This window comes from Opisthorchis viverrini (assembly GCF_000715545.1).
Source record: "Opisthorchis viverrini unplaced genomic scaffold opera_v5_56, whole genome shotgun sequence".
NCBI classification, from domain to species: Eukaryota; Metazoa; Platyhelminthes; class Trematoda; order Opisthorchiida; family Opisthorchiidae; genus Opisthorchis; species Opisthorchis viverrini.
In genome coordinates, this window is record NW_008751713.1 from 1,845,907 (window position 1) to 1,867,416 (window position 21,510).

The window sequence follows — 21,510 nt, forward strand, 5'->3', positions numbered from 1 at the left end:
TGCCTGAAAGAGGAGTCTGCTAAGAGACCTTCAGTTGGCAGAAATCCATATAGCATTAACAGTTCGGTTACATAACCCTTTTTTTCGCTTTAACAGTGTCACTTAAAAAAGACCCTCTAGTCCCCTACTAAGCGCATAGAAATAGCCCTACAGCATTCCTGTTTACGCTACCTAGACCAAGTCCAGCATCAAGACGAAAGGAAGAATTAGGGTTGATTGATTTCAAATGAATTGAATCTGACTCACGGCATGCAAATGCATAACACAGAAGGGAAAAGGAGGACAGTTAAATAACATTGAAGAATACGGGAACATGATTCACTAATGCAGTCAAAAATCGATCAACTCTGTTCGTTGGGCGATGGCGTTGTAAATAAGAGGTTTCGTAATCGGAACAAACTGATGAGTAAGCAGCTTGATCACCTCCTGTGAGACGATACCACCCATAAAAGCGGCTACCGAGTGCAGCTCACTGCCACCGAATCGACACATCTCCTAAGGGAAGGAAAAGGAAATGAAGGCATAGTTTCGTACAAACTATTGAGATACTACTATCTTGTTAAGGAAATGAGCGATACTTCAGATTTCAGCCCAAAAAGAATTGAGCAGCAGATGTTGGAACCCACTCAGTCTGATAAATATTTTGGCTTAGTAGACTTATGACAGAAAAGTGCTAAATAGTGTATTCACTCCTGGTAAACGAATACGATTCGAAGATGCCAGAACTAGCTCACAACAGCCGCGACTGATGCCAGTGCCGCAGTAAAGACTATAATGGCATAGTTTCTATTGCGCTTTAGCAACCATTCGCATCAGCAACTCACTAAGGGACCAAGTGACGGCCACCGTCCGACAGTAGAATACACTTGTGTACACACTGGCCTCACAACTATAGGTTGTAAAACGAGTACAAACACGCGGAACGGTGGTCGCGACGGTTTGGATATGAGTAGAGCCCACGGGCCTGCGGTTTTAGAGGCGGGGACGATGTCTCGATCGACGTGACACGACGGAGTTCTGACTGAACAGCGGAAACCGGGGCTTGTGAGAACTGCCTTACCACAGCTAGAGTCTCAGGCAGTGAGCAACGACGTGCTGTACGCAGTCAGTCTGACAGTGTTGGCTTATCGGCCATTTGGTGCGGCCTGATTCATCGTACAGAGGCGAATCAAGCACGATAAGCTGCGCGTGGCATGATAGTTCATTTCCGAGGCTGGGTGTTAAGTATGCGCAAGAGGTAACGCACACGTAAGTTGCAGGACAATTATGACTTTTACAAAAGGATGTATTGACCAGTCTTTGGCTAGCCATAATGATAGCGCTTTAGTCCCTGATAAAAGCCACTCTCGGTGGCGGAAACATTGGATAGCTTCATCTGATATATCCACTGTGTCGTCACCAGCATTTTCACTTTGAGCCAACAAGTAACAGCGCCCAATCTCTTTTAACTCTTTCTAACTCACTTGGGGGAAGATCCAACAATACTACCGAATTCCTTGGGAGTGTCGTTTATCCCGTCTAGTTATTGGGATTTCGTGGGATGGGAGACTACCACTGGGATTTTATTTGGAATGAAAAAATGGTTGTTTCACCAAAACATTGTGAACACGGGGTTTGGATGGCATCCAGTGGACAAAACTATCTGACTGGCAAGTTGCTCAACAAAACAAACACCCGTATGCTGACACTTCCGATGGCGTATCTGGCAAGTGACATGTTTTGGTAACAAACCTGTTTTTCCGAAATGACTCCGGCAAATTTTATCTATTTTGTCAGGAAAACAGTCCAAGGGTTTTGTTTCAGAGGTGGCAACGCTGAGATATGTCCTTTCGCCAAAACACATTTGAAGTGCTAAGTTTGCAACTAAGGTTTGGATTTGAACCAGTTTTTAGCTTCGGGAGAAGTCTGAATGATATTAACACTGCTGGTACAGGTTACAAACCGCTTTGCGTTTCTGAAACGAAGAATACGTCCCAACACTACGGAATTCGGAACGTTGAGTCGAGTTGTTTTGCAGGATGGCAATCAAGAGAACTCGGGTTGCCTTCTCCCTTGGTTGTATCGAGAATCGTGTTTTCTTGAGAGAAGTTCGAAAGCTTCTCATGTACGACTCCGGAAAACCTGGAGAGGATACGTTGTTCGAATGCAAAGCCGCAGAAACCTTCAATCCCCATTTAAGAAAGTTAGTTCCCTTTAGAAGCTTGTATGCCACGGAGACTACAAGATGCCAGCAAGATTAAACCTACCTACTGTTCAGCACTGTTGTCACTAAATCCACAAAGGAACAAGTGAACATTAAGAAAATCCTCGGGTACTAACGAACCGGAATCATATTTTTTAAACTAGACCCAAACATCTAACGCCTGCCAGACTTCCAGGCCTGCAGTTGGAAGCGACTTCCAAAAGCCTGAAATTTAATATTTATCCCCGTCAACTTGACGATTCGCACATTTCAGCTGAATTCTAGAACATTTCCGAGCAGACTCGAGCTCGGAATAGCTCAGTGGTTAAGGCATGAACTTGGTGACCGATAGGTCCGTGGCTTAACCCCAACCTACTGACTGTTGCCGTCTCGGGTTGGGCGACCTGACAGTATCTCGGTCCTCGTGATTCCTTCGGGTGGAATGGCAGCTAGGCACCGAAAGGGTGTTGCACCTGAACCGTTATTATTGTTTACACTTAAGCACATTTCGAAGTCCCCAGAAGCTGAAGAAGTCAACGTTATTGACAAGGTTGTTTTGACAGAAACCTATATCGGACCATTGCGACAACTGGGATTGTTATCTTCGAATCAGATGAAGGATCTGACAGTCATTCAAAAAAATGGATTAAATTTTGAATTTTCAGATCATTCTGCCAGTTGCATAGAAATTCAAGGTGGATTTCTGTTGGTGGAAAAGCCCATTGTGAGTTGCAAATTCTAAACTCGCATAGGTTCTTACAGTGCATATGCGAAACACGAAATCTCTGCGTTGAACATTTCATCTACAACGACACTTGCAACACCTCAACAATTTAAGCTTACACGCGATTCATCATAAACTGACGGCTATGAACGCTCGGAAAGACGTTGCAGGTTTTTTTATTGGAACCATTGACTTCGTCAGAAAACATTTCTCCTTCGGTGGAACAGTTTGGAACCGAAGATATCACTTTCCATTCTGTTAGACTACAATTTTATCGAAAGAAGTTGACAGACAAGACCAAGTCAGCATCGTGAACGTGCTTGATTCAATATTGGTCAGCTAGGTGAACAAAACGTGTGCAAATAACGAAGTTTCTCAGTCCGGGTACCATAGACAGTCAACAAGATGAGTCAGACGTATTGTTGATTTTTGGGATGAAGAAGGCAGAAAATCCGGAGTATTGACCCTAAGGGCCATTTTCGGGTTTGCGTAAGTGGATTAGGTGAACACGGAGTATAAAGCGGAACAACAATTTGATTGCAATCTAAACTACCCAGCTCAGAGAACAAAACAACAGCCATTTACTCTACCTGAGCTACCAATACGCTCCTCTTGGACTTTAACACCCTAACTCATGTGCATATATACTCGTTTCTTACGTATCGACAGCCCTTCGTACTCATGAATAATTCAGCTGGTCTTAGTTGACCAACAATGGCCGCGCGATCGTCTCGCTGACGTCAACACCGAGAATCAAGCGTGAATGAGGATTTTCAATGGATATTTCGTCCTGTAAATGAAGCTAAGCTGTGCCGAATAGCTCAGAAGCACTGTGCAGCTGTTTCGCCCTTGCTGGGAATCATCATCAGTGCGCATTTCACAAATTTCTACGGCAATTCGAACTCGCAGCCTTCCGGCCAGTAGGACCAAGCTGTTGAGCAACGAGCAGCTGAAGGAAGGAAGAATAATTGCAACTACCACCTGAAAAGTTGTCAAGCAAAGAGCCACGTGACCGCGTGAAGTGAGTCCGGTGACTAAAACACGAATGGCATCATATCCTGTGTGAGGGCGATTAAACCTCACTGCTGATTAGCCGCTCGCAGCTGAATGGCTTAGTTTTCAAATGCTGGTCTGGAGATGGCAAGCTTAAATCTCTGAGGATTTGTGAGACGCGAAATGCTAATTATTCTCAATGAGGATGAAACAGATGCAGTGTTTCTCGGCCCTCCGGCACACACCGAATGAGCGGTTTCAAATCCACTGGTATTTGGACCGTTCAAATAACTGGGAAGGGGCCTCTTCTGTGGCCAAAGGTGTGTCGGAATCTTGGTAGCTCGGTTGTGTTTACTGGTGGTGGACCAACGGACATCTGATCGATCGCCAGCAACCAACGGTGTGCGTTGAGCTTGCTTTATCGGGAGTAAGTTCCGTCAAATAGTGTATTAGATGCTAAAAATAAAACAGCACGGCGCATGGACGAGTCATCAGATAGTAGTGAGAAAAATGAATAGAAATAGGGCTCTTGGGGCACCTCTTGAAAAACCGCAGTGCACTTCCCTTCGGACGCATTGGAATAGATTTGCGAGCCAACGAACTGCCAATATGTCAAAATTTTGCTCGGTAAAAATAAGCACAAAAGGTTTAGGCAATCGTTTGAAACATAAATGACTCACATTCACGTAGTCCAAACTAACCAGGGGCGAAGCAATACCAAAAGCTCGTAGAATTCGATTCAAATGAGCGCGGAATCCCGGCAAATCCGTCTCAACCACATAAGAATCTGCGACTTCTTTTCCAGTCGCCTCCGTTGTGCGATCGTTTACCTGTCCCTTTGATTGTCCGTCGCCGGTTTTTAATACATGGTTAGGTGTAGAGATTACGTCTGTGCGAAAAGATGGACTGTAAGGGTTTGGATCTCCTGGCCAGTGACCGGTTTCATTGAGGAAGCTGGAAGCCCCACGAAGTACTAGGTACCACAACATAGAGTCGTTCTCCTCGTGTGTTGGAATCAGAGCTGGCAAATTGTGCAGTTAACTTGTTTGTGAGTTTGGGAGACAGCTTCAACTGAATGTTTGGTGGATATGTGACATCAGAAACTCACCAAGATCCTCCGACCGAGCGGGTGACAGCTTGAGCTCTTCCTCTAAAGAACGGCAACGAACCACACGTAGGAAGGCCGAGTTTCGTACTAAAAACGACAGATTGTTTACGGTAAGTTTCCGTTTATCTTGCAGTGGCCTACAGAAACAACAAGATAGGGGATTCTACGGGATAAAGTTCAAACTCCGTTTGTGGAGGAAATTTACCAAGTGAACAAGAAGGTGACACCTATGATAATTCAGGTATAGGGTCACAAATCACACTGCCCAAAGTAACGAACATGCACAGGTCTGATAATCCAGTGAGCACCAAAGAGGTATTGGTAACAGGCCTGTTTCGCAAGCCAGAGTTCAAATCTTGGCACAGAAACACATCGTACATAAAAATCTCGACAATTACGATGTAACAGTCTGGTTCTTGGACTGACGATAGAGTCTTGGGGCCTTGGAATCTGGGGACAAGTGACTATTGACGGTGTCACCTTACATACGTTCAATTCGTGATTAGAGACATGTATACAGTTCGGTGTGAACTACTCCAAGGTGAATGACAGCTCATCACACATACGCACATCAATGAAACACTGGTCAATACTTAGCAAGTCTCTATGTAGGGGTAGTTATCAGTGCTATGCAGTTGCGCGGGTAGAATTTGGTTACTTTCCCAAAATAAAGTATGGTTGAAAGCAGGAACTTACCGAACAGGCGAATGTCCTGCAGTGTAATTTCTGGAAACTAGATAACACAATATGAGATGAATAAACTGTGGGTCTAATGATGATGATATCCAATGCTAAATGAAACCACTATGCAGCTGAATAAATGCATGGGTGACATTTGCAAAACATGTGATAGTTGGGGTATACGGAATGCTTTAACTATTCGAGTCTACGCTCAGTAAATCAAGAAAACCTGAAAAGTCAGTTTCCCATTGAAGCAAGCTTATTAAAGATTGTAATAGCGAGCTGTAGATATATACTCAAGAGGCGATTAGACGACTCAGAACAATCAAATACTTAGGATACAATGAGAAGCCAAAATAGGGTACAAAACTGAAAGGAAATGGCACGCGTGATTATCACACACTCGGGTTGACATCATAGATTGCATAACTGGATACTTGTAGCAAAGGATGCACAAACAAATGGCTTAGTGAGAAGCAATAACAGACTGGCGCACTGTACGAAGATAAACGTAGACTGAGGGAACATACAGCCGAAAAAAAACCTGGTAACATGTCGCAGAAGTTGCATGAGGCAACCGAGTAAGTGTGGAAAACTCCAAATATGACGATAGTTCCATATCAATGACCACATAAATGTAAGCGCCCATGGGTCGTACACAGATCGCAACCCCGTCCAAATACCTATGTGCTCAGGTGTTCTCATTGCAACAATTCCTGAAACGGTGGGGAAGGGGAGGTCGAAGGCTATTAAAAGAATGAAATGTCCCAAAGCAACGGCCAAGTTCGTTTTCTCCCTAGACTAGATGCATGTCACAACTACACTAATGAAAGAACGTAAAGTGAACCGTGAACTTGGAGGATTAAATGTGCCTACCGGACGGCAGCACGATCCATCTGAATAGGCAACTAACGACAGAGAGCTCACGTGGTTTGTAAAGGGAGAGTTCCACTGGAAAGAACAGTAAAAAGGAGATCATAATAGCAGCTCTGTGGCCCGTATAACATTAAAGACCTTCGAACTAATTTGTACTAACCAATTCTCCCGGCTGTTGCACCCTTCCGGCACCTAGTTGTTATGCAACCCACAGGAAGACTTGGTATACTGCCGGGTCAATTGGGGCTATACGGGAGTTATCGAAAAGTCACGAGTGAATCTGAGATCCCTGAATCTAAAGCTCATCCTAACCCCCAAGCTGCTACGAACGTAAAAGAAGTACGCAGGACTGGATAACTTTGGTCAGCTTCTCTAGTAACGTTTGCGCTTCCTACTATATTTCCAAAATGAGAATGATGTCGACTGCGTTTTCCGGGTCGACAAGGCTTTCGCTCGGATGGATCTGAACCACAGGATTTAGAAACCTTCATCACTACATCAATGACGGAACTGAACAAAAAGTGGAGAGAGCGGACACTTTTGACGGACACCACTGCTCGCAGGAAAACTTTTGTAGCTCTCCATACACCCTCAAGCGACCACAAGCATGCGAATACAGACAGTGCATGAAGTTCTGAGGCATACCCTGATGGGAAAGTGTGTTGAAGGAACTAACCGGTCGACAGAATCGAACCCCTGTTGAAGTCAAGAGGCACCAAGATTGTGGGACGCCTACACGTATACTGCTGCTCTAACACGTGTTTGCATGGACTGATTGTGACAACAATACCTTAAAACAATTCCTAAAAAACTCTCGGTTGTTTGAACTCATACAGTATTCATGAAATTATGACGACGCTGACAGCTGTCCAGTAATAACACTAACAGTAATATCGCTTAGCTTTGATACCCTTTCGGCGAATAGCTACCAAGCCACCCGAAGGAAACACTAGGAATGAGATACTGTCACGTTGCCCAAGCCTACACAGGAACAGTTGAGATCCCGAAGTTGAGGTGGGACCATGGATCTCCTAGTTAGTAAGTTCGCGCCTTACCCACAGCTATCTCAAGCTGTCCTGGGACGGACTAAATGTAAGCGGTCGATTCTACTGAAAAGTATAACAATGACTGTCTGTCCAACAACTCAACGGATGAACCAGAACGTAATATATCAACAAACCTGTGTCAATCGTGCAGCAAAACGTTGTACCGCCCACTCCATACGTTCTTGGTAGATTGACAAGAGTCTGAGATATCTCTTGGAATCTGATAACATATCTGGAATGCTCCCACGAACTGGCAATTGACCTTCGCCTTCATTTTGGACAAAATCACGTAAGGCGCACACCAAACGCCAAAATGTTGTGGGTGAGGGGACTGCGATCCCCACAGAAGATGGAGCACCGGAACGAATTTGGTCTGGATGGAGGTATGTGTTAGGCTGTGCCTGAGGAGGCACGGATACCTATGAAACGAAATTGATCAGAAAGAAGTTGATACGAATGCATTACGTCATCCTCTGCTCAGCTGATCACCTAAATAACGAACTTGATCTTATTACCATTAGCTCAGTGATCAATGATGGGAGCACCAGACGGTGCAGAGGAGATGCACGAAACCAAATACCGATTCCCGCACAATGTCCCACAAGGATTTTTAATCATCTATTGTCCTGAGGAGATGAAACTGAGGGAATGTGTTGATTCGGAGCACATCTCGTCAGTCCAGTTTCAACGGAAAATTTAATCCAGTGTACAGGGGTGTTCGAAAAACCATGCTGTAGTGAAATGGTGGACGGTCCAGGTCGCGGGAACATCAATTAAGCCCTTACTGAAAACCACACAGGAAATTCCGGAAAGGCGACGTACACATGAGGTACCTTACCGGGGATCCATAAGGATGATGACCATAGGGAACAGCAGAAATCGCCCAAGCAATTCAATAAGGCGGTTTCCTTAAAGTACGTCGTCTTTATAGGACACTACTTTCTAGGAAATACCTATAGGAATAAAACGATTTTGGTGATTTCCAGTGCAGCATTTGCTATTTGTAAGAAATCCCCATTCGAGAAGCATTTTCCTGAAGTTTGGATCTGTCGTACGTGCAAATTCCACCAGTAAACCGGCAGGAAACACTAGCTCCATAGGTGGATATAAAGCCGCGCCGTAAGAATGGGTGATTATTCCATCCGTGACCCTGGGCCCAATACGATAAGGCTAGGTACGGCAAAATTGGACGAACTGAGTAAAAAAGCAAGTAGTCAGTTTGTGATTAATCACAGTGCACCATCTCATCGACTTGTGATACGACACTAGGACGATGGCACTAACGGTTCTCCTAGAAAATTACTTGTATTCAGTATTGTGCATTTTAGCGCAGCAAAAAAACTGTGGAAGAATAAGTTATTATTAGATCAAAACAAGGAAGATAGCAAGGAACAATGAAATGACCGCCCAACAGAAAAAAGAAATGCTACTCCTTGAACAACGGGGAGGAACACTCAATGGACTGTTTAACCAAGGGAAGAACATGAACAGTCTTGTACTGATATTTTTAATTGGCAGGCACTTATTTAGCGATCGTGAGTGTTTTTTTTCGATTTGCATAGCGTCATGGTAGTGAGAAACCAAAAGTTTTATAGCTTTAGTTGATTTTGGATCGCATCAAATAGGCAGAGCCTCAAAGTTAGAAACGCGGTGAATGCTCGTGAATGGTTGCCCCTATGAAGAAGTAACACTCAAGTCTGATATCCCTTAGGGCGTCAGTGGAGTGGACTGACTGCGTACTCGTGCCAATATGCATCGGGTTTTTATATCTGGGAAAGCAAACACCGAAATGTCTCGACCAAACATCATTGGGAAGTTACGCCACGAAGGCATGTTAGCGACAGTTATAGATCAGCACAAGGGAGAACGACTAAACGTCGTGTGTAGACAAACTAGAATAATCACACTAAGAGATGAGGAGATCGAAGGATTGCTCGCTGAGCTTGACAAACGCCACTAATCGAAGTGAAGGGTTGGGACCAGGCGATCTGCTGGCTTCCCGAAGCATCATAACCTTACTCCACACTCAGGATTTTGCCCGGATTGGTGATAATGTTTGAACTAAAAATCCCGGACTCACAGAACAATTCAGTCATCAAGTACACAACCTAACCTGCCGAAATTTCCTTCTAAGCGGATGTGTGCAGACAATCATGGTATAAATGGAAAGATAACTACATTTTTCCGAACGCGAGTCACATACCAAACTATTCGTGCCATCCAAACTGTGAGATATCACAGCACCTTCTGTACAGCGTTCGTCCTCTAGTAATTCACGTACTTCGGCTGGGATCTGCAGAAAAGAGTAATAGCAGCGACTCTAGTTAATAATTTCATAGAAATAAAAGTTGACGAAGATGTGGCGCAATTCCCGAAGTGACAGTGGGAAGACTGTGGAAGAGGTTCAGTAAGTCGCAGATCTTGTTCAACAAACGTCGTCTCGTTTTGACCGCCTAAAGTTGGATCGATTTGGAGTCAACCAAAACGACTAATTCCGGTTAGCGTTTCCCGAGGCATCCGGCAAAACCAGTCAAATTCCTCAAGTTTGAGCAGTTCGCCTGTCCAGACGTGATCATTCAGGTGCATCCAGCGCTGATCGTGTAGTAGTAGAAGTAGGGGAGGCTCGCGTCACATGTCCGGAGTTCACGCCCCTGCACGACCGAGGGTACGCATCGCTGATGAGTTCTAATAAGAGCAGAACTCGAGTCAAGTGTTTTCTCACTTTGTTCTTGACTCACCAGAATAATTGCGCCAGGACAGGAGAAGGATTGTTTAAGCGAGAGTAATGTGAATGTGGATTAGGAGTGTACCAAAAACAGGTGACCCCAACATTCATTGAAACTGCCAATTATCGTTGATAGAAAGATCCATTCATAACTGCACTGGCTAAAATGACAGACACCTAAAGATCGGACGGCAGTTCGCATTTACAGAGTTGAAGACACGAACAAGGGAGATTCGCACACTAGAGAACTTATCAGGATAAGAGATCTGCCAACATTGCTAGTTCAGGGAGTTTCTAAAATCAACGTCTACATCCGAGTATCACATGTTCACTTCGGTTCATTTGTTCAGCTATGAACTCTGTACCGAGCCACAATGGTTCCAGTTGCTACAGTTTTGTCCATCGCGAATGAGGAATGACAGCAAAGCGTTGGAAGTAATGGTCCAATAAGCTCATCAAAGTTAAGTTGTCCCGTTTGCCTGATAAGACAAGAAATGATAGAGCTACGCGATGAAGGCATTAAGGCGCAGGGCTTCCACTGGCTGCCTGATGAGGCCTACAAACCATTGGTTTGTCTCTTCCTGAAGTCCTCATCCGGGGGAGGCGGTAGCTTCCTGAGCAACTAAGTTGGTCGGTAAGATTTCCCAAGCTTTGTTGACACGTCATTCACTGGCCTCCCCTAAGTAGTCCGCGCCCGACACCTGACCGGACGAGAATCCCTCTGAGAAGCAAGCGGGTCTCTACCATAAGACAGACCCTAACCGGAGCCAGACTCAATAATCTATCCCACATGGTTGCAGGGGGTCCCATTACGATTAATCATAATACGGGGACTCGTTGCTCTTTGTTTGACTGCTCACGGTTGTCCTTCCTGGCACGGTTGCCTCTTGTGGGACGAAGCCCCAGCCAATTGGACCCGCAGAATCGTTAGAGAGTTCATACCCTATCAACACGACAAGGTCGCAACTTTTGGTCTAAACCAGCGGTTGTTTTACTCAGCGGTACTATGTGGAATTCATTGACGCGGGCGACACAAGCAACCTCTGGAAATACAAGCTCGTATTCCTTTTAATGACATAACTGAGCTCTCGGCAATGCAAACGAGTGTTTTATCCAACTGTGCTTTGATTAAAATAGGCTTTCTCTTGTCTCAGGTCCGGATCGTTTAGTCTTTTCCAAATCGGTGAATATGCATTGGAGGTTGGCACCATTAGTTAGCACCAGATATTTCCAGTCCCCTGTTCTATGAAACATGATCAGTGCAATACACCAGAAGTATGGACACACGTAACCAAGCCAATGCACCGGTTCTGGTAAATCGAATTCATTATTGGCGGTCCTAATTTCCATGTCGAGAGAGCTCGGTGGTCAAGGCACGAACCACTGACGAGAAGGTCCGTGGTTCGAACTTAACTCCAGCATCCTGACTGCACCTGTCTAGGCTTGGGCAACCTGATAGTACCTCAACCCTCGTGTTTCTTTCGGCCAGAGTGGCAGCTAGACATCGAAAGGGCGAGCAGATGAACGATAGTTACTATTTTATTAATAATTCTTAAGTATGACTATGCAGGTGCACTCTGGGTTTCGATGGTATATAGCCACCTTCAGTCATCGGTGGACAGCCTTCGCCGTTCGATTAGTCTTTCGATCGAAAAACATGCAAACAAAAAGTTAAGAGGGCTGATATACTGTCAAGTTGTTATACTTTAAACAGGAACAACCAAGATGCTCGGAGGCGCGGTCGGAACAAGAACTTCCACTCCAGATGCCGACACCCTAAACGGGGGCTGTCTCGAGCTGAGCACACAGGAATCATGCCTCAAAACCATCAAACAGAAAGCGTTCAGCTGTAGCACCCTTCCGGTGCCTAGCTGCCATGCCACCCGAAGGAAGCACGAGGGCTGGGATACTGCCAGGTTGCCCAAGCCTAGACAGGGGAAGTCGAGAGCCAGAGGTCGGGTTTGAACTGCGGACCTTCCGGTCAGTAAATTCGCGCTCTAACCACTTGGGCCAAAGGAATGTGGTTTAGTAGAGTTTCGCCAAAAACCTGGTAATTAACAGAGAGGAAAGCGTAGAAGACCAGGCTTACTTCCGTGGGACAGACAGCGGTGTTAACCGCTTTTCCGGCCTCTTGAAAATTCTCCAGTGTGTAGGAAGGTTCAAGGTTCGGTTCCCGCATCCTGAGCGCCTTGAGCAATTCGGTGCCACCTTCGATCAGAAAACCGAAATAAATGAAACGGGGAACAAGTCCGGGGATGCACAAAACAGCGGAACTTGCATTTACAGGCGAAAACAACTCTCGACCATAAAGACGGAGATCGGTCAGTAGGTCATATGAAAACTAACGTCAGAGATAAGGCGCGGTAAACAGATATTGAGATCACAGGATCTTAAAACGATAAAGATGCTACTCCGCGCTGATTCCTCGACGGATGTATTTGATAGATGACTAGCCCTCCCATAAAACAAACTCACGACCGAGGACAACCGATTTCATTAAGGGCGGGATTGTTTCAGATGCAATATTCATCTAACCATTTACCGACTGTGGCACAGAAACACTGCTGGACCGGGGAACGATTCACCCTGTGTTCACTTTGGAAAGATCCTGCAATGGTGATGCCATGCAAACTCTTTCAACCCCACGTCTAAAGTAGGATTACGTAATACATACACTTGATTTATGTGTTACGGTCTCTTATGGAAAAAATTCACTGAGAAGGATTAGTCTGACGGAAAAGGCAACACATTCACAATAAACATAAGACATATAGAATGAAGAGCTAGGATTGGACACAAGGACTTGAAATTGATCGTCGATCTCATTCTTAGAAGTCTGTGCGCTTCATTTAGCTATTAAATACATGTGGTCACTCAGGAATGGAATAACAGCATTTATGAATGATAACCTTTGCTACACTTTCCCCCTCTTCCTAGGATAGAAGGTCAGTTACACGAGGTTTGAGAGATACTGCCATCAGGCAATTGGCCTAATGGGATTCACGTGAGATAAACTGAAGACCTGTTATTTACCTCTATATTGTGCAACGAGTGTTTCAACTTTAGGTTCTACTCCTCCAAGTCGTTTTATTTTTGTGTGCAAAAACACTCAGTATTAAGTCTTTCAGAAAAGACAACATTCACTGTATGGGTTTAAAACTTCCCATTGAAAAGTAAGAAAACTGACCTTTCATGATCATTTTTCGCAAAATAGACTTTTCTTCGTGGTTCTGCGGGAAGTGATTGTGCTGTGCGAAAAAAAACGATTATGACCAGTGGAGAATGTAATTACATCAACTAGTCTATATAATAAATAAAAACGGGAGTTTGTACACTCACCTGTTGTACGAATTTTTGCAGGAAAATATATACAATAATTAACCAAGGTGTGTGAGCCAGCTGCTCGGAAGTCATTTTCTCAAGGATCACTTCGTTGGCCATCTCGACAAGGCCTGGAAGTGGTCGATCTAGTCTGAGATCTGGACGGGTGGCATCTGGATGGGACTCGATAATCACATGCTCTGTAGCGGAGACACGTAGATAGCCGATAAACCCGACGGTGAAACAGATCACTAATGGGATCGAAGTGTCTTGTAGAATTCTACTGAGACGTATTAATAAACTGCAAAAAGGAGGTCCAAACGAATTTGTGCAAGTATATTAGGAAACGCGAAGTCACAATTGTTTTGAATGGCGACGAGAGGAAAAAATGAAACATAAGCACAAACAGACCATGTTACAATTAGCTACAGATGGCGACAAAGCGCGGGAGATTGTTCTGGGGCAACCATCTAAATTCACATCATGCTGGGGCTCGAGATCGCTTCCAAGTGTTCTTTGCTGATGGAAAATTCATTCACAATAACCGCAGGCTAAGCTTTCATCCGACCGGCAAGCTGATAACCAAAGCCAATTACTTTACACCTCTCGGTCCCACAGCAAAAGTCGGATGTGGAGGAACATTGCTAATTCCGAAACTATAAGGTATTGAATGATGCGGAAAACAAATCAAACAATCAATCGTTCAGCTATAACATCCTTTTTGTGTCTAGCTGTCGCACTGTCCAAAGAAAACAGGAGAGCTGGGATACTGCCAGCTTGTCCAAGCCTAGACACAAGCAGGCCAGATGCCCGGGTTGGGTTCGAACCACGAACCATTCGGTCGGTAAGTTCGCGGCTTAACCACTGAGCTACCTGGAGCCCACGAAAAACCGTCATCCCCGCCAGAAGAGCACCGATCCGTTCCCCTTGATTCAGCATGCAAAAAGTTGAAGTGTGGACTGAAAAGCAGTCCAAGAGACCGAAAAAACGTTTTCAGAGGGAACAGAGAGGGTTTCATAAACTTGGGATAACCGTACTCTCTTTTCCCGAGTTCGTATTAGCTCTGGTACGAAACTCAATGCTGGTGAACTAATATGCGGGGAAGATGCTGCCCCAATGCACAGTTTGTCCCGTAGTTTTTAGATAGGTGGAAACTTCAGAACAGCCCATTTGAACACAACTAGACCTTAGCTTACGCACCTCAATTGCTAAATGTAATACCACGCGAGCAGCCCGCCTCTGTAACTGGAAATAATCAAACAGAACAAAGCTTCGGACCCTGACTCTGACTTCTTTTACTCTTCCTTTTGTTACCACGGGGACGAAATCTGGACTTATGTCTTAACAGGCCTGCTTCAAAGGATGTAAGAAACCGAAAAGGTACTGCATGACTGGTGTATACCTACCCGTTTGTAGGAAAAGCTCTATATCATCTCGTGATAACTAAATTCATTGCCTCAGTTGCAATCACGTCTGGATTTCTGATGGGTCTTATTACGCGTAATCAATAAAAGAAACCACCACTAGAGTAGAACATGCAGCCTCTGCTGTGGGCGCGCCCGTACCTGGCACAGTTTCATGCTGTGACGGATGCTGGATATTGATCACGTTTACCAGCAGATGAGGATTTCAGCATATATGGATATGAAAGTTGTCGTCGATTCAGTCAATCAGAAGTTCCTGGGGGACCCTTTGCTCTACAACGAGGTGTCCCGTTGGCGTCCCCCAAGTGTATGAGATCTTTCTCAACTTCGTGACTGGTCGTCATCATTCAAAGTTCCCAAATCCGTGGGAGCAAAGTTAACACAGGGCAGCATGCTGACCAACATTAAGTACCCAGAAAACATTGCCCATCTCAGTTCTTCAACCTTTTGAAATCATATATCCTTAAATCTTCTAGAAAGAAGTGCAAGGTTTTACAGACTGTTCTCTGCACCTCCGAACTACAAAGTCATGCTACGAGACTAGGTGAGCAAGTAGCGATAACCTGACTCCCTGCACCGCAGATGATCTGCCAGACTGCCGAAAAACTTCCCTTCGTCAGAACTTAACGTATCATTACGTTCTGACGAAGTCTGAAGGTTAAGCAGAGCGCATTCTCCGTTTTCTGCACCTCCTCTACCATATATGTCTACCAAAGATAAAGTCTATAGCGTTTAAGTTTAGTTGGTTCTTCTTTATAACATACATATCAGTGTATCAGTTCTCCGTTTACGGTCGGCGCTGTCTCCTCCAGCTGGTTTATATCAAGCCGACCTCATCAGATCAATAATGAGGCAGACGAGAGTGCGCTAAACAATGGGCCGATTGCACGCCCGAAAACAAATCTAAAATTCGCTAGATACGCAGTCTTTGGTTACCGACAGGATGATTGCCACACCAGACAGCCCCAATCAGACCGGAAACGAAGTATGGTGATCAGTAGATGACATGAAAGCGCTAACCGCCACTAAGCGGAAATGGTAGAAAACTACTAGCAATTATATACTTTCATGGTGCTAAACAATTGTTACTACGGCCACTGTCAAATTATTTCGAAGAGGCAACTGGAGTAATTGGAGTCTTCCAACACGTAATATTGTTTCCAGTAAGCAATGAAGCAAAATAGCCCGATAAAGTTCAAACAGAAAAGAGTAAAGTTCTCACAAAGTGCTGAAAACTCACCAGGGAACGTTTTCTCCAGTGGGACAACTAAGTCAATGAATAGGGGAGATACACAGGTCTCAGCAACGGAAAGTTTCATTCCCCCGAAATGCATGTCTACTGCTTGGACGACTGGCAAGACGAGCTGTCTTTCTTCAGTTTTCGTATTCATTTCAATTAGTCGTCAGCTGTAGAAATCGCGTATTTGCTGTACGGTGGTTATGGGTGCTATATTTCCTATCACTAGTGGTTTGGGGATGCGGGGGTAGACAGCCATGCATTGGAAGCGGTAGCTGACATAATTGATGCGTCAATGCAGGAGTGTCAGTGGAGTTTTCGTCCAGGAGGTCTGAAGGTGAAGCTAAGCACAGAAGCTTGAGTGTATGAGCTCCATTCAGCGTGCGACTGGGCCATGTCTGACAATATATTGATGTATCCTGTCTCGGGTTACCATCCATGGGGACGGCAATGACCAGCGCAGCTGAGCTTGCTGGTAATGGTTTTCATGCGTCACTGCTAAGTCATTGATGACCTCCCCTAGCTAGTTACCAGCCATTGCATGGTTGGCATACGGAGCACGTGACCAATTCAGCGCAACATATGGAGTGTGATCAGTTCATTTAGCCTGGGTGAGTCAGTTCTCCATTAATTCCACGTACTTCAGCATTACTGATCCGGTGTTCCCACCAGACTAGTAAAATGCTCCGAAGACATTAATGTTCAATTACTGAAAGTATTTTACGTACCAGGGTGCAGCGGCTAGGTCACAATGCACACCGCTGCATCGTAAACTCGAGCTTCGATGGATAAGCTACACCTACACTCCAGGTGATGAATGTTCATAAAAGCTCCCCTGGCCTTCCCAATCCGACGGGAATATCATCTTTCGTGAGACCAACGGGACTAATACAGCTGTTTACTACCTCAATCGGCTCATCCGGAGGCACGAGGTTAGGGTTCGAACTAACTCAATCTTGTAGCAGCACCTTACAATTTGGAGATGTGAAGCGCAAGTCGCGAGTTGGCATGCAGGAGACTGACACGGTAACGTATACATCGTTTGCTCGCCCCACTGTCTGCAAGTCAGAGTCACTTGATGCAGCGTGACTGACAACATTGCAGTTGACCTAGGACTGCTGCAGATTTTAGAATCATATTTGTGCTACCCGATAGAGTCTCACGATCTGACAATCACCACCTCTGCTTCAAGTGGTCGAGTAATTGCTACTTGTGGTACAACGACGCAGACCGAACGAATGCATGTGCAGTGGAAATCACGTATGATGCAATCTCTGTCCTCATTAGGATGGCAGAACAAGGTGTAAAGGTGGCAGATTTACGTTTCCATAGAAGATAATAGGACCGACCTCATGTTGCAAACGAAATAAGCGTTCTATTATCACAGAGAAGGGCAATGGCATACCATTCAGTTGTAAGAACAGGCGAACCCATTGTATGAAAATTGAGACCACAGGTTCTCATTGCCACGATGCTGAATTCCATTGGGCTGTCAGTCGAATCAATGAATACGGTGTCATTCAAGACAGTCTGTAACAGTATCAAGCGGATGAACAACCATTCCCCGCACCTAGTGAATAGCAAAAAAACAGGATCTCGGTCTGGTAAGGGTTGTGTTGACTGGAACTCCACACTCTGTAAGGTTCTAGAAAAACATTATGAGTATAAATAACCCATGGTTTTTGTATCCTTGGATTTCCAACGCGCGTTCGACTCAGCTGACCGGTTTACTCTCCTTGACACGCTTGCTCAAAAAAGAATCCGCGGAAGTTTGCGAAGACAAGCTGTTTGTATTCTCAGACTTCCCGGGAGGTTAATGATACAGAAATCTCTCTAAAAGATTCTGTATACAAAGTGGCGTTCGAGAAGAATGCATTCGATCCGAAGTATGCAGACGACATTGTTCCAGTCTTCGAGAGTGTTTCGGATGAACCGACCATCAGTCATCTAGTCACTGAACAACCCACTTACATTCTACAATACACTCGAAGTTGTGAAACGTTTTATGCATCTTGGAAGTTGTGACCATTCTGAGTGTAGTGTGACAGATGAGGCCAGTGAACGAATCTCTATGGCATGGATAGCGTTAGCTAATTTCAGACGCCAATGTCGACAAAGTGGCACATATAATGCGCGCCGTTTTGTTGTATGGCTGTGGGACGTGACATGCTTGAGCACCGAAACTGAGACTTTTTCAGGTCTTCGACAACCATTGTCCCAGAACGGCAGATTGTGTGAGTCAGTGTCACCGAAGCCGCAACGAGGCAACTAGAAAGCGAGTGTCCGATTGGGCAACAAGGACTTTGATCGAAGCGTGTCCAGCACTAGAAGATGCGTTTGGTTAGGCCATGTATCACGCATACCGAGCCACTGTTTGCCGAAGAGAGTACTGTTTTCCGTACCCAATTCAGAGTGACAGAAGCAGAGAGGTGGCCAGCCGCTGAATTGTCATGAAAAAGATTACGAAAGGTCTGGATGCTGTTGGCGCAACTCACCTTCCAGGATGGGGCAGCGTGATACCCGCTATGCATGATTGGAGATGCTGCAAGATAAGTTCGCCATTCGACGTCAACGGCGTTCATATTGTCAGTTTCTATCCAGATGACGTGAACCAGTGTCTGGAGGTCCTTCAAGGGTTCAATACTTTTAAAGTAACCGCAGGGTTTGGTGTGCGCTTAACACCCGCAAACTTTTAAGTGCTGCTACAAGACGGGTGGTATACAACACAAGCCTCATGCTCTCAGACTAGCCAATCCACATTATATATATATATATATATATATATATATGTATATATATATATATATATGATACGGTGATATATATAGCCAACGGATTATAATTGGTACGTCCATCTGTGACGCAAAAAAAACCGTGTCCAGGAAGGCCACTACACATAGAATGACCTCGAGCATATCACACATCGTAAGGCTCCATTTTTCTGCGCCGCACGTATTTGTTGTAATTGATAGGCTTGCGCGCAAGCCCTAGGGCTTCAGTGAGACCTTCGCAGTACTCTGTCGAAAAATTCCAATCTATGCTGGACACAGGGAGTGTAGGGAGGTACAGTGTCTCGCATAATTCCTTGGTATGCGGATACCATCCATCAAGCAACGCCCCAAAGAACGCTCCATATATGGAGCCGTAACTTACGGTCTGACTTACCCCTCACGTGCATCGGTAACAATAATAACGTTGAAGCCAAGAAAAAATTGCGGATCATTCGATAACAAAGCAGAAAATTTCTGGAATTTATGAACGAGAATAGTGGAATGCGATTTACTTCAACAACGTAGCTGCCTTGCACAGCCTCATTTAATTCCAGCAAACACTGAGTGACAACTTGGGCGCGTGGCTGAAAAAAATTAGTCACAATTCGGGATTTACCTTGTGGAGATCATTTTCAGACAAGAAAAAACTGCAAGCATGAGATTTGACAAACTCTAACTTACTTGGAGCCCAAATCGGTCTCCGTCACAGGAGCATCATCGACAATAGTGAACGAGCCTATACCTGCAAGAGAAGTAAGAGTTTGATTCCGAACCTACCAGGCAAAACTAGGTTTTTTAAGATTTCACATCCAACCGCGCTTGCTCGTATCAAACACACTTTCGATGACTCAATAGCAAGTTGGCCATGGTCTCCCCAAAGCCTGAAACGATAGAATAGACTTATAAAAGGCGCTGGCACCTCAGCTGCCGATCGTAACGTTGCTCGCTTCTGGGTCGTTTGGTCATCGGCACCGCGATAATCCAAGGTTGGTGGTAACTTCAAAACCTATAAATGCTCCTGAAAAGGCCGACTGGAGCGATTAAGCTGCAAAGACCCAGGTTGATTAAGTATCTTAAGTGCCTCCAATGGGTGCAAATCACTTTTATGACTGTGAGTCCAAGTCACTGAAAAAAATATGAAAGGGTTAGACATCTAAGTAACATATTGATAATTGCTTACGGTGAAAGGAACGGAAACAAATCTTCGACATAGGTTATCTTTCGTGCCATTTTAAAAGTTTCACCCTACTACAAAAGTGAAGTGCCAGTGGAAAAGTACAGCTGAGATATCGGTCACACAGACCCCATGTGTGGTCATCTAGTTCCGTAACACCTGAGATTCCAGCTTCTGTGTATTGTTTGGCGATTATCAGGGAATAAAGACGGTCATATGCTGGAAGCGATGACTGACAACAGATCAGCGTGAAAAGATCACGAATGAAAGACAACAGATTCACGAAACCTCTCCCAACCATCAGCTAAAACGAAGTACGCGAGGCCCCAGGACATTCGGCTTGAACTTGATACCTTTCTGTTGGAATATCAATATGTCCGAAAACCGCTTACTCTTCGAGCTATTGCTAACGTTATTTTCCAATATTTTGAATTTTCGTGCCATTTCGGTCGTGTTGCACATTTTTCCAAAAGGATTGTGCTTCACTCGTATTGACCAGTTGCAATTTGTTAGTGCTAACGAATTTACCATTCCCCAAGGACGTTCAAAATGTATACACTCGATGATGCTCCTGCTTTACTTTGCCTTTAGTTTAGGCGGTAAAGGCTCTCTTCCGAAGGTCCGGGCTTCTTCCCTCTGCCCTAGGAATGGTTGGGTTCGTGTCATAGCTGAGGATTTGTGCGCTCGTTCTCGAGTCATGCACTGTCGTACGCGTTTAGATCCTAATACTTTCCTCAGTTTTCAAGAGCGATCACCTGACACGAATTCCACACTCACCCCAGCCCCAACAAAGACAAGCATTAAAGCTCGTACAGTAGGTTTTATAATATTTCGACACCAAGTGAGCATCCAACTGACCACGTTAGGGCCAAACCTTTTTCCTTAAGCATGACTCCCATTTTAATAGCACTACATTAATTGTCCCCCTCAAAAACGACCACATTCTTCGGAGCTCAGTGATGTCTCTATGATGCCATAAATGGCGCAAACTAGCAAACGTAAGTCTAGTCTTCGAGATTCGTGCGCTGACTTCGTCTGTCACACCACCGTTAGTTTAACTCCCCTGATCCGTACAATGCTCAACATCCTCCAGTGTCAATCTGAATTTTTCGAGGCATAGTCAAGCAGACTACGCCCCACATCATGGCTGTGTAATTTATGAGCAAGAAGCACAGGCAAAACCACTGGATGACCTTGGTCAGCTTTCCTAATAATGCCTCTGCTTCCTGCTCTTCTTCAAAAATGAGA

General features: G+C 44.9%; 1 protein-coding gene across 1 annotated transcript; it reads right to left on the minus strand.

Annotated features, from left to right (window-relative positions):
- Positions 1–242: 242 nt before the first annotated feature.
- Positions 243–20,793, minus strand: T265_03830 (hypothetical protein; the record flags this gene model as incomplete). The annotated part of the gene is made up of 16 exons (XM_009168401.1): positions 243–495; positions 4,580–4,920; positions 5,008–5,094; positions 5,704–5,740; positions 6,616–6,639; positions 7,745–8,029; positions 9,814–9,903; positions 12,425–12,543; positions 13,523–13,583; positions 13,675–13,957; positions 19,483–19,562; positions 19,601–19,672; positions 19,705–19,735; positions 19,770–19,830; positions 19,866–19,969; positions 20,609–20,793. 16 exons carry the CDS (start codon positions 20,791–20,793, stop codon positions 331–333), a joined length of 2,025 nt encoding a protein of 674 aa, XP_009166665.1.
- Between the last annotated feature and the right edge of the window lie 717 nt (positions 20,794–21,510).